The sequence below is a fragment of the Cupressus sempervirens genome, chromosome 11 (genome assembly GCF_028749045.1).
Source record: "Cupressus sempervirens isolate cs-2001-9-10 chromosome 11, ASM2874904v1, whole genome shotgun sequence".
Classification (NCBI taxonomy): domain Eukaryota; kingdom Viridiplantae; phylum Streptophyta; class Pinopsida; order Cupressales; family Cupressaceae; genus Cupressus; species Cupressus sempervirens.
The window spans coordinates 178,734,279-178,747,677 of record NC_143128.1 but is presented as its reverse complement, the minus strand read 5'-3'; the positions used below and the strand labels follow the sequence as shown (position 1 = coordinate 178,747,677).

At 33.9% G+C, this 13,399-nt stretch overlaps 1 protein-coding gene across 1 annotated transcript; it reads left to right on the top strand.

The window, feature by feature from the left end:
- The first annotated feature begins 10,516 nt into the window (after positions 1-10,516).
- Positions 10,517-13,066, top strand: LOC149528778 (cypmaclein-like). The gene is made up of 3 exons (XM_089808437.1): positions 10,517-11,133; positions 11,218-11,275; positions 12,538-13,066. The coding sequence occupies exons 1-3, from the start codon at positions 11,077-11,079 to the stop codon at positions 12,729-12,731; spliced, it is 309 nt and encodes a 102-aa protein (XP_089664563.1). The 5' UTR covers positions 10,517-11,076; the 3' UTR covers positions 12,732-13,066.
- Positions 13,067-13,399: the final 333 nt, after the last annotated feature.

Sequence of the window (13,399 nt, the reverse complement as noted above, 5' to 3'; positions counted from 1 at the left end):
GATTGATCAGAGAAAGTTTGAGTCCATGTGTTGTACCTATAGTATTAGCACCTAACAAGAATGGGGAATGGAGAATGTGCACTAATTCTAGAGCTATAAATAAGATAATAGTGAGATACATATTTCCTTTGCCTAGAATGGATGACATAATGGATAGTTTGAGTGGAGAAAAATATTTTACAAAGATTGATTTGAAAAGTGGATATCACCAAATTAGAATCAAAGAAGGAGCAAAATGGAAGACCACTTTTAAGACTACTAAAGGTTTGTATGAATAGTTAGTTATGCCTTTTGGTCTGACTAATTCACCTAGTAATTTCATGAGGTTGATGAATGAAGTTTTGAAAAGTTTCTTGGGTAAATTTATGATTGTATACCTTGATGACATCTTGATATTTAGTAAAAGTAAGAAAGAGCACCTTGAACATATTAGACAAGTATTACAGAGATTTAAGGAGGAAAATTTTCTGATTAACCTGAAGAAATACTCATTCATGAAAGAAGAGATTTTGTACCTTGGTTTTGTAATTTTAGTTGATGGTTTGAAGCTGGACCTTGAAAACATGAGAGTAATTTTGGATTTTCCTACACTAGAGAATGTTGGAGAGGTAAGATCAATTCATGGATTGGTAAGTTTCTATAGGAAGTTTATCATGAATCTTAGTTCTATTTGTAATGCTACGATTGAGACTATGAGAGGGGATAAAAAGGATTTCAAATGGACACATGGAGCACATAAGAGTTTTGAAACATTGAAGCAAAATATTGCAGAATTGCCTACCCTTGCTTTGCCTAATTTCAGTAAGGTTTTTCAAGTTGAAGGTGATGCTAGTGGAAGTGCAATTGGATCTATTTTGAGTCAAGATGGAATACCTATTGATTTCTTTAGTGAGAAATTGAATGATGCTAAGCAAAAATATTCATTTAATGATTAGGAATTCTATGCTATTATTCAAGCTCTGAAGAAATGAAGACATTATTTGATGCTTAAGGATTTTGTATTGTACACTGACCATAAAGCTATTGTGATGTGGAGCCTAATTAGAATCAGAGGTTTATTCATCATAGTTTTCTCCCCTTATTATTTCTACGAGGGTTGGGGACAGCACCCCCAAGATAGGGTCAAGGGGTAGCACCCCAGGTGCGCTCCCTGCCATAGTATAGGGTGGGGTTGAGGGGTAACACCCTCGTGGGGGTTTTTAGGAGCAACATCCCCAAAGCCAAAAATTCCCTTATATTGTAAAAGGTGTTGGCTACTATTTTCCCTATTGGACGACTTATTCTAGCCCTAATCTTGTAAGCGAAAAAAGCTTGTATAAAGGCTTAGGGTTAGGGATTTCAATAATGTAATGGTGATATTGTAGCTTCTTGTGGTGATATTGAGCTATAAGGGATTGTGGATTGTAATCAGTGGATAATAATAATATTGTACTTGCTATTGGTGGATGTAGCCCAGGGATTGGGTGAACCACATCCAATCTTGGTGTCTTGTGTTCTCTTCTGTGCGATATATTATATTATGATATTGGTTATATTTGCATGTAATTGTTATTTCTATTTGACGTTAATCCTAACAAGTGGTATCAGAGTTAGATGATCTTCATTTTTCTTATAGCTCAAATTGTTGTCATTTTTTTAGCCAAACTATCGCCCTTTTTTTAATATTATTTTTCAGAGATCCTCTGTAGGAAGGTCTCACGATTGAGTGGGAGTGATGGCATATGAGGGTAAGCTAAAGGTGGACAAGTTCAATTGGAAAAACTTTCAGTTATGGAAGATAAAAATGGAGGACTATATTTATTAGAAGGATTTATGGAAGCCGTTGGAAAGAAAATCCAAGAAACAAGGGACTATGTTAGATGAGGACTAGGAGATTTTAGACAGAAAGACACTTGAAAGTATTCGATTATGCTTGGCACTATTAGTGACATTTAATATTACAAAAGCTAAGATGACCGAAGAGTTGATGCAAACGCTAGTGAACTTATATGAAAGCCCTTCGCTTTAAACAAAGTATTTCTCATGAAATGCTTATTTAATATGAAGATGAAAGAAGGTGGATCTATTGTAGATAATTTAAATGAGTTTAATACTTTTACTAGTCAATTATCCTATCTGGGTATTAATTTTGATGAAGAAATTAGGGCTCTCTTGATATTATTTTCTTTGCCTAAAAGCTAGAATGGCTGTGAGTAATTTTATTTCTAGATCTAATACCCTAAATTTTGATGATGTGATTGGTGTTATTTTGAGTGAGGAAACTCATAGGAAAACCTTAGGTGGATCTACATTAGGAAGTGCTTTGAACACACAAAGCAGAGGCAGAATGACTGAGAGAGGAAATAATTTTGGAAACTGTGTGAAATCAAGAGGAAAGTCAAAGGGGAAGAGGTCTCAATCTAGAGAACCAAGAGATTGTTGGTACTATGGTAAACTAGGGCATACAAAGAGAGATTGTTTGACTCAAAAGAAAAATGAAGGAGATAAGCCAGAAGGGAACAAGGAGGTAGATGTGGTAAGTAACAAATCTGAAGAGGATGCTTTGCTTCTTTCTTTAGAAAGTATTGATGATTCATGGGTTTTAGATTCTGGTGCTTCATTTCATGCTACATCTCATAGAGGTTAATTTATTGATTATGTCCAAGGGGATTTTGGGCTTGTTTATTTGGGGGATAATGAACCCTATTAAATTGTTGGAAAAGGAAAAGTTAAAATTAAGTTGTAGAATGGGAATCATTGGCTACTACATGAGGTGAGACATGTTCCAAGGCTGAGTAGGAATTTAATTTTAGTAGGGAAAATCGGTGATGAGGGTTTTGTAGTTATCTTTAATGATAAAAATTGGAAGGTTTCAAAAGGTTCCCTTGTAGTAGAAAAAGGTGTGAAAGTAGGCACCTAATATCTTTGTATAGGTCATACTTTTCTTTCTGCTTTAATTGTTTAAGAGAAAAATGAATATTCAAGAACAATTACTATAGATTCTGATACAATGCTATGGCACCACAAACTTGGGCACATGAGTGAGAAAGGTATGAAATTACTTCATTCAAAGAAAGTTTTACAAGGCCTAAAAATGTGTTCATATGATTTTTTGTGAAAGTTGTGTGTATGGAAAACAAAAGAGAGTGAGTTTTGTGAAGATTGGGAAGGAAAAAAAAGGTTAGAGATTAGAGCTTGTGCCAACAAATGTATGGGGACCAGCTTAGGTATCTACCATTGGTGGCTCTCATTATTATGTTACATTTATTAATGATGCAACTAGAAAAGTATGAGTTTATTTCCTTATACAAAAATATGATGTATTTCAAAATTTTAAGAAATAGAAATGCTTGGTTAAAAATGAGACTGGTAAGAAATTAAAATGTTTCAAATCTGATACTGGTGGTGAGTATTGCAATCATGAATTTGAAGATTATTGCTACACTAGTGGTATTCATAGACAAAAAACTATTTCAAGGGCTACACAGGAAAATGGAGTGGCTGAACACATGAACAAGATTGCAATGGAGCATGCAAGGAGCATGAGGTTACATGCTGGGTTTCCCTTAAACATGTGGGTGAAGGCTATTAATATTACTATATATTTGATTAATAGAGGTTCCACTGATCCTTTGGGATTTGGTATTTTAGAGGAAGCATGGATTGGTAAAAAGGTGAGTTATTCTTTTCTCAAAACCTTTAGGTAAGAAGCATTTTCTCATATAGATTCTAAAAATAGAACCAAGCTAGAAGCTAAGTCAAAGAAATGTCTATTTTTTGGCTATGGCATTGATGAATTTGGTTATAGGCTTTGGGATTTTGAAAATCGTAAAATTGTAAGAAGCAGGGATGCCATATTTAATGAGAAAGTGTTGTACAAAGATCAATTGCAACAACATGAGAAGAAAGAAGATGATTATATAGTGTTGGATGATACTCCAAAATATGATGTTCCAACAATTCCTCATGGTCTGCAACAACCGCAACAACAAACACCACACATGCCAATGACTGCTAGACAATCAACAAGGCTAAGTAGACCTCCAGAGAGATTTTCTCCCTCTTTGTATTCTATTTTACTTACTAATGCTAGTGAACCTGAATGTTATGAAGAAGTTGTGTAGGTGGATACAAATATTTAGTGGGAGTCTACAATCAAAGAATAAATTGACTCTCTACTAAAAAATAAGACATGGGATTTATTCCAGTTGCCTATAGGTAAAAGGGCTTCACAGAATAAATGGGTTTACAAGTTGAAAGAAGAGGACGGAGATAAGAAAAAATTTAAAGCCAAGTTAGTGGTAAAAGGATTTTCACAAAAAAAAAGGCATTGATTTTGATGAGATATTCTCTCTTGTTGTGAAAATGACTTCTATTCACATTGTTTTAAGTATTGTGGCTACTAAAGATTTGCATTTGGATCAGCTTGATGTTAAAACAACCTTCCTTCATGGTGATTTGGATGAAGAGATATATATGGCACAACCATAGGGATTTGAGGTCAAAGGTAAGGAGAACTTAGCGTGCAGATTGAAGAAAAGTTTATATGGCTTGAAGTAAGCACCTCGACAATGCTATCTGAGATTTGATAGTTTTATGCATGAGAATGGCTATAGTAGACGTCATTCAGATTATTGTGGTTATTTTAAGAGGTTGGATGATGATAACTACATTATTTTACATTTATATGTTGATCATATGCTTGCAACTAGGTCTAACATGGATCACATTAAGGGACAAAAATGCTAGTTAGCACATGCATTTGCTATAAAGGATTTGGGGGAAGCAAAACAAATCTTTGGTATGAATATTTGAAGAGATTGATTATCTCAGGTTGATTATATTGCGAAGGTGTTGCAATGTTTCTCTATGGAGAATGCTAAAGCTGTCAGCACACCTTTACTTGATCATTTTAAGTTGACTAAGGAGATGTTTCCAAATACACAATAAGAGGAGGATAAGATGTCTAAGGTACCTTATGCTTTAGCTGTAGGAAGCTTGATGCATGCTATGGTATGTACTAAGCTAGATATTTCACATGCAGTGGGAGTCATTAGTAGGTATATGTGTCATCCAAGAATTGAGCATTGGAATGCAGTTAAATGGATTCTTAGATATCTGAGAGGAACACCCAGTAAGTGTTTATACTTTGGGGGCTCTACTATTGATTTATAGGGTTATGTTGACTTAAATTTGGTAGGGGATATTGATACCAGGTAGAGTACTATAGATTATGTATTTACTATTGGTGGGGCAACAATAAATTGGGTTTCTCGATTGTAGAAGGTTAATTCTTTATCCACTACAAAGGCAGAGTATGTTGCCACTATAGAGGCAACCAAGGAGATGATATGACTTTAGTTCTTCCTGGAAGAATTGGGACACCCTCAGAAGGATAATTATTTGTTTATAGAAAGTTAGACGACCATTCATCTTGCAAAGAATTTATCTTTGCATTCAAAGAAAAAACACATATAGTTGCGACACCATTTCATTCGGTCAGTACTGAATGATGGAAAATTAAAAATAGCTAATACATGTACAGATGATAATCCAACATATATGTTTACTAAGGTAGTAACAAGGGAGAAGCTAAACTCCTCTTCAACTTTGGTTGGTCTTCTCAATTGAACAGAATAAAAAAACAACAGAGTCCAGGGTGGTTTGATATTCCAGTGAGAGCTATAGGTTTAGTAGTGCTATGATTAGTCTCCAAGTGGGAGGTTATTATTATGGAGTTTGATCAATATCCAAGTGGGAGATTGTTGTGATGTGGAGCCTAATTAGAGTTAGAGGTTTATTCGGTGTGGTTTTCTCGCCATATTATTTCTATAGGGGTTTCAGGGCAGTGCCCCCAAGATAGGGTCAAGGGGCAACACCCTAGGTGCGCTCCCTATTGTAGTACATGGTGCGGTCTAGGGGCAATGCCCCCATGGGGTTTTTCGGGGGGAGCACTCCGAAAGCCAAAAATGCCCTTATATTGTAAAAGGTGTTGGCTACCATTTTTCCTATTGGATGACTTATTCTAGCCCTAATTTTGTTTGTAGAGAAAGCTTGTATAAAAATTCTTAGGGTTAGGGATTTCAATAATATAATGGTGATATTATAGCTTCTTGTGGTGGTTTTGAGCTGTAAGGGATTGTGGATTATAATCAATGGCTAATAATAATATTGGACTTGCTATTGGTGGACGTAGCCTAGGGATTGGGTGAACCACGTCAAATCTTGGTGTCTTGTGTTCTCTTCTGTGCGATTTATTATCTTCTGATATTGGTTATATTTGCATGTAACTATTATTTTTATTTGAGGTTAATCCTAACAAAGGATTTATAGTATTTGGGAAGTCAAAATAAGTTGAATCAAAGACATATGAAGTGGGTCAAGAGTTTTTGCAGAGTTTTTCCTTTTCACTAAAACTCAAGAGTGGATAGTTAAACAAAGTTGCTAATGCATTGAGTAGAAGAAGGAATTTGCTGATAGAGATAAGAGTTAAAGTACTTGGCTTTGATGACTTGAAATTTTTGTATGAGACAGATATGGATTTTGTAGAACCTTGGAAATTTTGTAAGGAACAGTTAATGAGTGATAAGTGGACTGATTATTTCATTCAGAGGATATGTTATTCAGAGGAATTAAGTTATGCATACCTAGAGGATATATGAGAGAAAACATAATAAAAGAGAAACATAGTGGTGGACTTTCCATACATTTTTGGATTGATAAGATCGTTAAACTGAGTTTTGAGAGATACTTTTGGCCACAAATTTATAGGGATGTACAATGAATTGCTAGAAGTTACAAGATCTGTCAAGTAGCAAAAGGATCTAGTCAGAATGTGGGATTGTATTCACCTTTACATGAACCTAATAAACCTTGGGAAGATGTGAGTATGAATTTTTTTTTGGATTTCCTAGAACTCAAAGAGTTAATGATTCTATTTTTATAGTTGTTGGTAGATTTTAAAAGATGACACATTTTATACCTTGTAAGAAAACCTCTAATGCATTGCAAGTAGCTGAGTTATTTTTCAAGGAAATAGTGAGATTGCATGGTTTGCCTAAGACTATTGTTTCAAATAGACACTAAGTTTATTGGTTACTTTTGGAGAACACTTTGGAAAAACATGAATACAAAGTTAAAGTTTAGTTCTACATTTCACCCTTAGAAAGATGGAAAAACTGAAGTAGTGAACAAAAGTTTGGGTAATTTACTAAGATGTTTGGTTGGAGATAAACCTGATAATTGGGATTTAGTTTAGGCAGAAGAAAAGTTTGCATACAATAATCTTGTGAATAGAAGCACTAAGAGGACACCATTTGAGATTGTTACTGGATTTCACCCTAAAGGAACCATAGAGTTGAGATAATTACTTTATGAGACAAGATGGAGTGCTAAAGCCAAGGAGTTTACAGTTTTCATGAAGAATTTGAATGAGGAAGTTAAAATAAATTTGGAAGACAATAATTAGAAGTATAAATAGAGAGTTGATAAAAGGAAGAGACACAAATATTTTGAAGTTGGTGATGAGGTTATGATTCATTTGAAGAAGAATAGATTTCCAGTTGGTACATACAGTAAGCTAAAAATGAAGAAGTTTGGACCTTGTAAAATTTTGAAGAAGTTTGACAATGGAACTGCTTATGAAGTGGAATCAACAAAAGATATGGATACATCACCTATATTCAACATTTTAGATATCTTTGAGAACTATGAATCATAAGATGAAAATGATAGTAGCCTAGATTATCCTAGAAAACAAAAAAAAGACATTGAAAAGATTCTGAATAGCAGAGTAAGTAAGAGTACTAGACGAAAGGATTGCATGGAATGCCTAGTTCAGTGGAAAGATAAACCATTTGAACAAAGTTCATGGATTACATGACCTAAGTTGGACCCTTATGATTCAGATTAGAATATGAGCAATGCCTGATGTGGACATAAATTCTTTATTAACCTTAGGTGTCTGATGTAGGAGCATCTTGGGTGTTTGAGCAATCGTGCATCAACCAAAAATATATCTTATTTTCTGTACTAGCTTGTTGTTTGTGAAGTATCTATTGCTATTGTTCATGTCATGTTATGCATAGTTAACATGTTGATGATGAACTATCCCTGATCCTCCTCCTAAGAGCACAAGCCTTGATCATTTGTATTTCTCAAGTTATGAACCATTCTTTGCATTCTCTATTTTGGCATGTTTTCTTCTAGTGAGGTGTGTTGTTTCTTTTGGCACAATTTCATATGTTATCATGTCACATTACAAAGTTAGGAGCTAACTCCTATGACACACATGGATCCACCTTTGAGTACCCATCATCTTATGTTTCATTCAACATGGGTTTTCTTTATTCTTTCTAGGTTGGACCTATAATGTAATTAAATGCCTGACTAGTGAACTTGTGGCTTAGCTAGCTATATAAGAAGCTTGGTTAGAATTAGTTGAGGGGAGAGATGGTAGCAACAAAACATAAGATGATATGAGATGTTGAAAAGCATGATAGATGCAAATTTGGATTTCTAACTTCATAATTTCATTATATATTTCCAAAACCTAGAAGGCCTCACAATTGGGCATGTTGAAGGACTTCTTTTAGTTATTGCATAAGTGTGGCTACCAAATTGCTGAGCTTTGTGTTTCAAATGTGTTGTTTATTAATTACACCCATGTAAAAGTATGGATTCAAGCCTCTTATACATTGTTTTATATGTTTCTTCCATGTGTAACTCTGAGCAGGGTTGTTAGTAAGCTTAAGTTAAGTTGATTTTGCTTAAGTTTGTTCCCTCCCTACATCATTAACAATCCTTCACATTTAAAACCTAACCATTTAAATCACTCTCAATAGATTAATATCTAACTCACATATCATTTAACATGTGGTCCTACTTCCCTCTGTGCTTCCATATGTATGAGCATACCAACCTAGGCCACTTCTTTCTCTCACATATATGAGTATTCTAACTTGGAGGCATGCAAACTCTCCACAACAACCTACTCCTAGATATTTTTGAGCATGCTAATACATGTCATTCTTTGCTAACACATGTATAATCATGTTATCTTGAAGGCATACTAGTCCTCCACACCACCCCTTGACCTTGATTCATCTTCACTTCTTTGTTTTAAAAGCTTAGTAGTATCCTTGTGGCCCAACCCAACAACTAGGGGGAAGACTAACCCCCTAAGGATGCACGTGTCCTTTTTGAAGCCATGTGCATAAGTTAAAGTCGAGTAGGATTCAAACCCAAGACCAATGGAGAGAAAAACCCATCGCCCAAGTCAACTCCACTATGTGCAGACTAACTCATCTTCACATCTTTTCTCATAGATTTGTAAGTAATAGCATATATCCCACATTACCACCTTGCTCACACACATGTGAACATAATTAGTCTTTACAAATAACATGCCACTTGTCCCTTTTCTCATGAGTCAAAAGTTACACCCTTTCAAAATTGGAGTAATAGTTCTCAATTTAATCTTGTAGCTTATTCGTCATTTGTGACAACTAATTATCTCAACAAATCAATTTCTCCAACTTTTGTTTTTACTTTATATCTTGTGATTCTATTTTTCCTCTTGAGAAATCTATTTATAAGAGGCTTTCTCTCTCATTTGATCATCCACTTTCATGTTAAATGCATGTTGTTTCGTTGCACAATAAATCATCTGGATGCCAATCCTACATTGTCTAGTTGAGTAGTGGTATAACAAAGAGCATTTACATACAACCGCTGGAGCTTATCCAAGATACATCTTTGATCTTTCATCTCCAATATGGCTTTATCATGAGTGTTATTTTCAACTTGAGTTTTATTGTTTTGTTGTTGTGAAGTTCATTTAGAAGTACAAGTGTGTGTTCATAGATGTATCTTTAGAAAAATCTATTTATAAGTTGTCAGGAGATTTCATTCTCGACACCCTCATTTTTACTAGATTTACAAATTGAGGGGAATAGATGGTCAATAATAATATCTCTTGATGTCTTCTACCCAAAGTTTTCTAAAAATAGAGATGCTAATATTTAAAATTTCCTTCCCTACATCTTAAAAAAGTGATCTTTAAAACATTTAAAAATCAAAAGTATAATATTTCCATAAATTATTATATTAAAAAACAATCTAAAATAAACATTTAATTAAAGTTCAAGATACACATAAGATTAATTTAATGTGACTAAATATACCAAATATCCATCCTCTTTCACATATATGGAAAGTATACTAGTAGCCATTATAGTTAACTTGCTCATCCACAAATTCTAAATGATATGTTGGATTTAGATTTATGTTTTTGATTGTCTTGGTATGTAATTTAACTACTTTTCTACCTTTTGTATAATAACAACTCACATAATAGGATTTGTTGTCAATATTAAAAAAATAGTCATTTCAAAATATTTCCATACCTCTAACTTCAATCAACTCAAAGTATAAGTTCACCAATAAAATTATATAGTACTTCCAATTAAAGTCTACACATTGTTATACAATTTGAAATACCAACTTAATAAAGTTGCACAATGCAAGACAACTATTGCCCAACACAAATGAAATTTCATAATAGAAATTTAGGACGAAAGTAACTAATGTCTATACAGATCAAATTGTTGTTGAATAATTTGAAATAGTCGATTAGATATCTAACGACTCAACTTCAGAAGAAAGGGACGGTGGCATGGTGGTTTCTATTCCTAGGGGCTCGGCCTACAATACTCCGTATTATCAATGCAAGAAGAGTCACGGATTCTCTGTCATTTAGTGGCAGACATTGATGACAGGCACTCTGCAATTCTTTCAAATTGCCCATTAATTTTACTGATAATTGGGCCAATGTTCAAATCATGTAAACGCAATTCTTACTGTCAAGCACACAACCCTTGTGCTTCACCTGCCCTTCCCACTCTCCTAATGGATAACACTTAGACAACCTATGAAACAGGACAAAACCAGATTCAGTGGCATCCAGCACATCATTCATTAACAGCTTTACAGCTACTCAACAATCCCATGACCTCTACTATATGAGTCACTCCACATCAGCCTTGTTCTTGCACTGAATGAGTCGAGTTGAGTTGAGCAGAGATATTTTAGTATACAATGGAGGCAGCTCATAAAATAATGGCTTTGATGGTCCTCTCCATCGTAGTCATGCAGGCAAGCTCTTTCTATGGTGAACATACTGCAGAGTAATGTTAGTTTTTAATGTGGGTTTTGCTTAAAATCATTTGCCTTTTGCAGGTGCAAGCATTTGGTGTAGGTGAGGATGCAAAGATTAAGCGAAGGCTGCTGCAAACCGGTATAATTATGTTGTTCTTGTTGTTGGGTTTTCTAATATTCTCGTTTTATCTTTTTCACAAGTTTTCCATGGATAAAACAGAGATTGTGATTTGAAGTTTGAAATTTCTCTAATTTGAAAGTTAAAAGAAATACTTCTATAGTCTATAATTTTAACCAATCTGTGATATATTTAAGATTTAAGAACAGAAAGAAAATAAAAAGAAAAGAACCCATGATTCAAGATGCTACCTTCTGTGCCTGACAAACTCTGATTACATAGCCAAACGTTGAGCTTGTCTCTCAAACTGAGGTTGAGCTCAGCTGTCCACCTTAACTTCGCTTGATAAATAACACAAATTAAGTGATACCCATAAAGATTGGGAGCTAATATTAAAGATCAGGAGTTAATATTTCGTTGACATAAATTTTGTAAAGTTCATCTAGATATGTTGTATGTTGCTGGATTTTGATTGTGTGAGTTTTTCAGTTAGTGTTCTGGATTATACAAGAGCTAAAATTTTTTTACACACTCTTATTGTAGAATGTGATTGGAACGTTTTTCCCTGAAAAACTCTCCCAAAATTAAAATCTAGAAACGTATGTGGAAATTTGTTAATAGTCAAGTTCATTTAGCTCAATATTATGATTGCATAGCATTTTTGAATTACATGTGATGATTTACATTGACATTTTTTTAGATAACATTTGAAGATTTCTCATCAATGATGATAGATCACTACATCTAAGTCAAAATGTTAATAAATTTAGAAACATTCTTAATGTTAACCTCTACTTAACTCAGACCCTGTATTTCTTGATCCTTCTGGTTATGGAGGTTGGGGGAATATGTCTTATTGTTGACCTTTTGCCATTTGTAGATGTTTGATTTTATAAATATATCTCTGAACAAAATTATGTTTTTTATATGTTTTAGATAGTGTTTTATCACTATAGCAAATTCTATTGACACTGTTCTTTCAATAGTGTAAGAGTTTTAAGTGATAGTTTAGTTTTTCTTTTTCCAATGGTTTCATGCGACTGTAATCTGCTTGCCGGTTCCTATCAATCGATATTTTTCTATGGTTTCATGCTTTTGTAATCTGTCTGTCAATGCAATATGGATTATTTCCTTTCACTTCTATTAGATTAAGAAATTTTATAATATATTATTTAAGAGACATATATAAATCCTCTCTTTTTCTTTATTATCTCATCCTGAATTTGAAATCAAGACTAAGAATCATCTTGTTTGACAATTTTTGGTGACATTTTGTTTTGCAGGTACAGTGGACTGCCCAAGCAAATGTGATTCAAGGTGTGCATTAGCAGGCCGGGCAGACAGATGCATTCAATACTGTATGATATGTTGCAATAAATGTAACTGTGTGTCTTCTGGCACCAGTGGATACATTGCTGGGGATTGTGACTGCTATGCAACGTTGAAGAACTCCAAAGGAGGTCACAAGTGTCCTTGAAATCTTACTAACTCCAGTATTTCAATAATAGAGTCTTAGTTATCACATGCTGCAAGGTAGCGATGTGAGTTGAAGTGAGATTTAATGGCAGCACGTCTGAGGTGATCTGTATTTTGGGATGGGCCAGAATATCTCTCTATATATATTTTTGGAATAGTTTATAGTTTTTGGGTATTTTTGTAAGTTTGAAATTTATATTATTATCCATTGGCCAATTCTTGATTGGCTGATCAGACTAACCATGGACTAAAGGTTGCCTATCTTGTATGTGAAAAAAAAAAAACTTTGGTTTGATGTTTAGTGATGAGTAATATGATTCTAATTAATTTGATTGAGTTATGATAGTAATGAGAGATAAAAAAATTAAATATGAAGAGTGAAGTGATTTAGTTGAATTGATAATTTGTTAGATGTGTGTTTAATGTTTTGATGATAAGTTTGATTTGTACATTATAATTTCAATTTAAATGTACATGATAAAATTTAAATTGAGTTTTTAAGTTTGTGGAAAGTCAATCTAATAATCATGGTATTGATTTTTTTGACGCAGTTCTATAATTTTGGTTTATGTCTGATGTTGTGATTGACATAATATTAGTATTTCAAGTTTTACCTATGTTTGCAAGTGAGAAGAATGTGGTTCAATTCAAGAACACTACTGAAATCCT

Bases quoted from the DNA above. Each gene is read 5' to 3' on its own strand.
- LOC149528778 (XM_089808437.1), top strand. From the start codon at position 11,077: ATGGAGGCAGCTCATAAAATAATGGCTTTGATGGTCCTCTCCATCGTA. The intron at 11,134-11,217 runs GCAAGCTCTTTC...TGCCTTTTGCAG, and splicing joins TCTCCATCGTAGTCATGCAG to GTGCAAGCATTTGGTGTAGG. The intron at 11,276-12,537 runs GTATAATTATGT...TTTGTTTTGCAG, and splicing joins GCGAAGGCTGCTGCAAACCG to GTACAGTGGACTGCCCAAGC.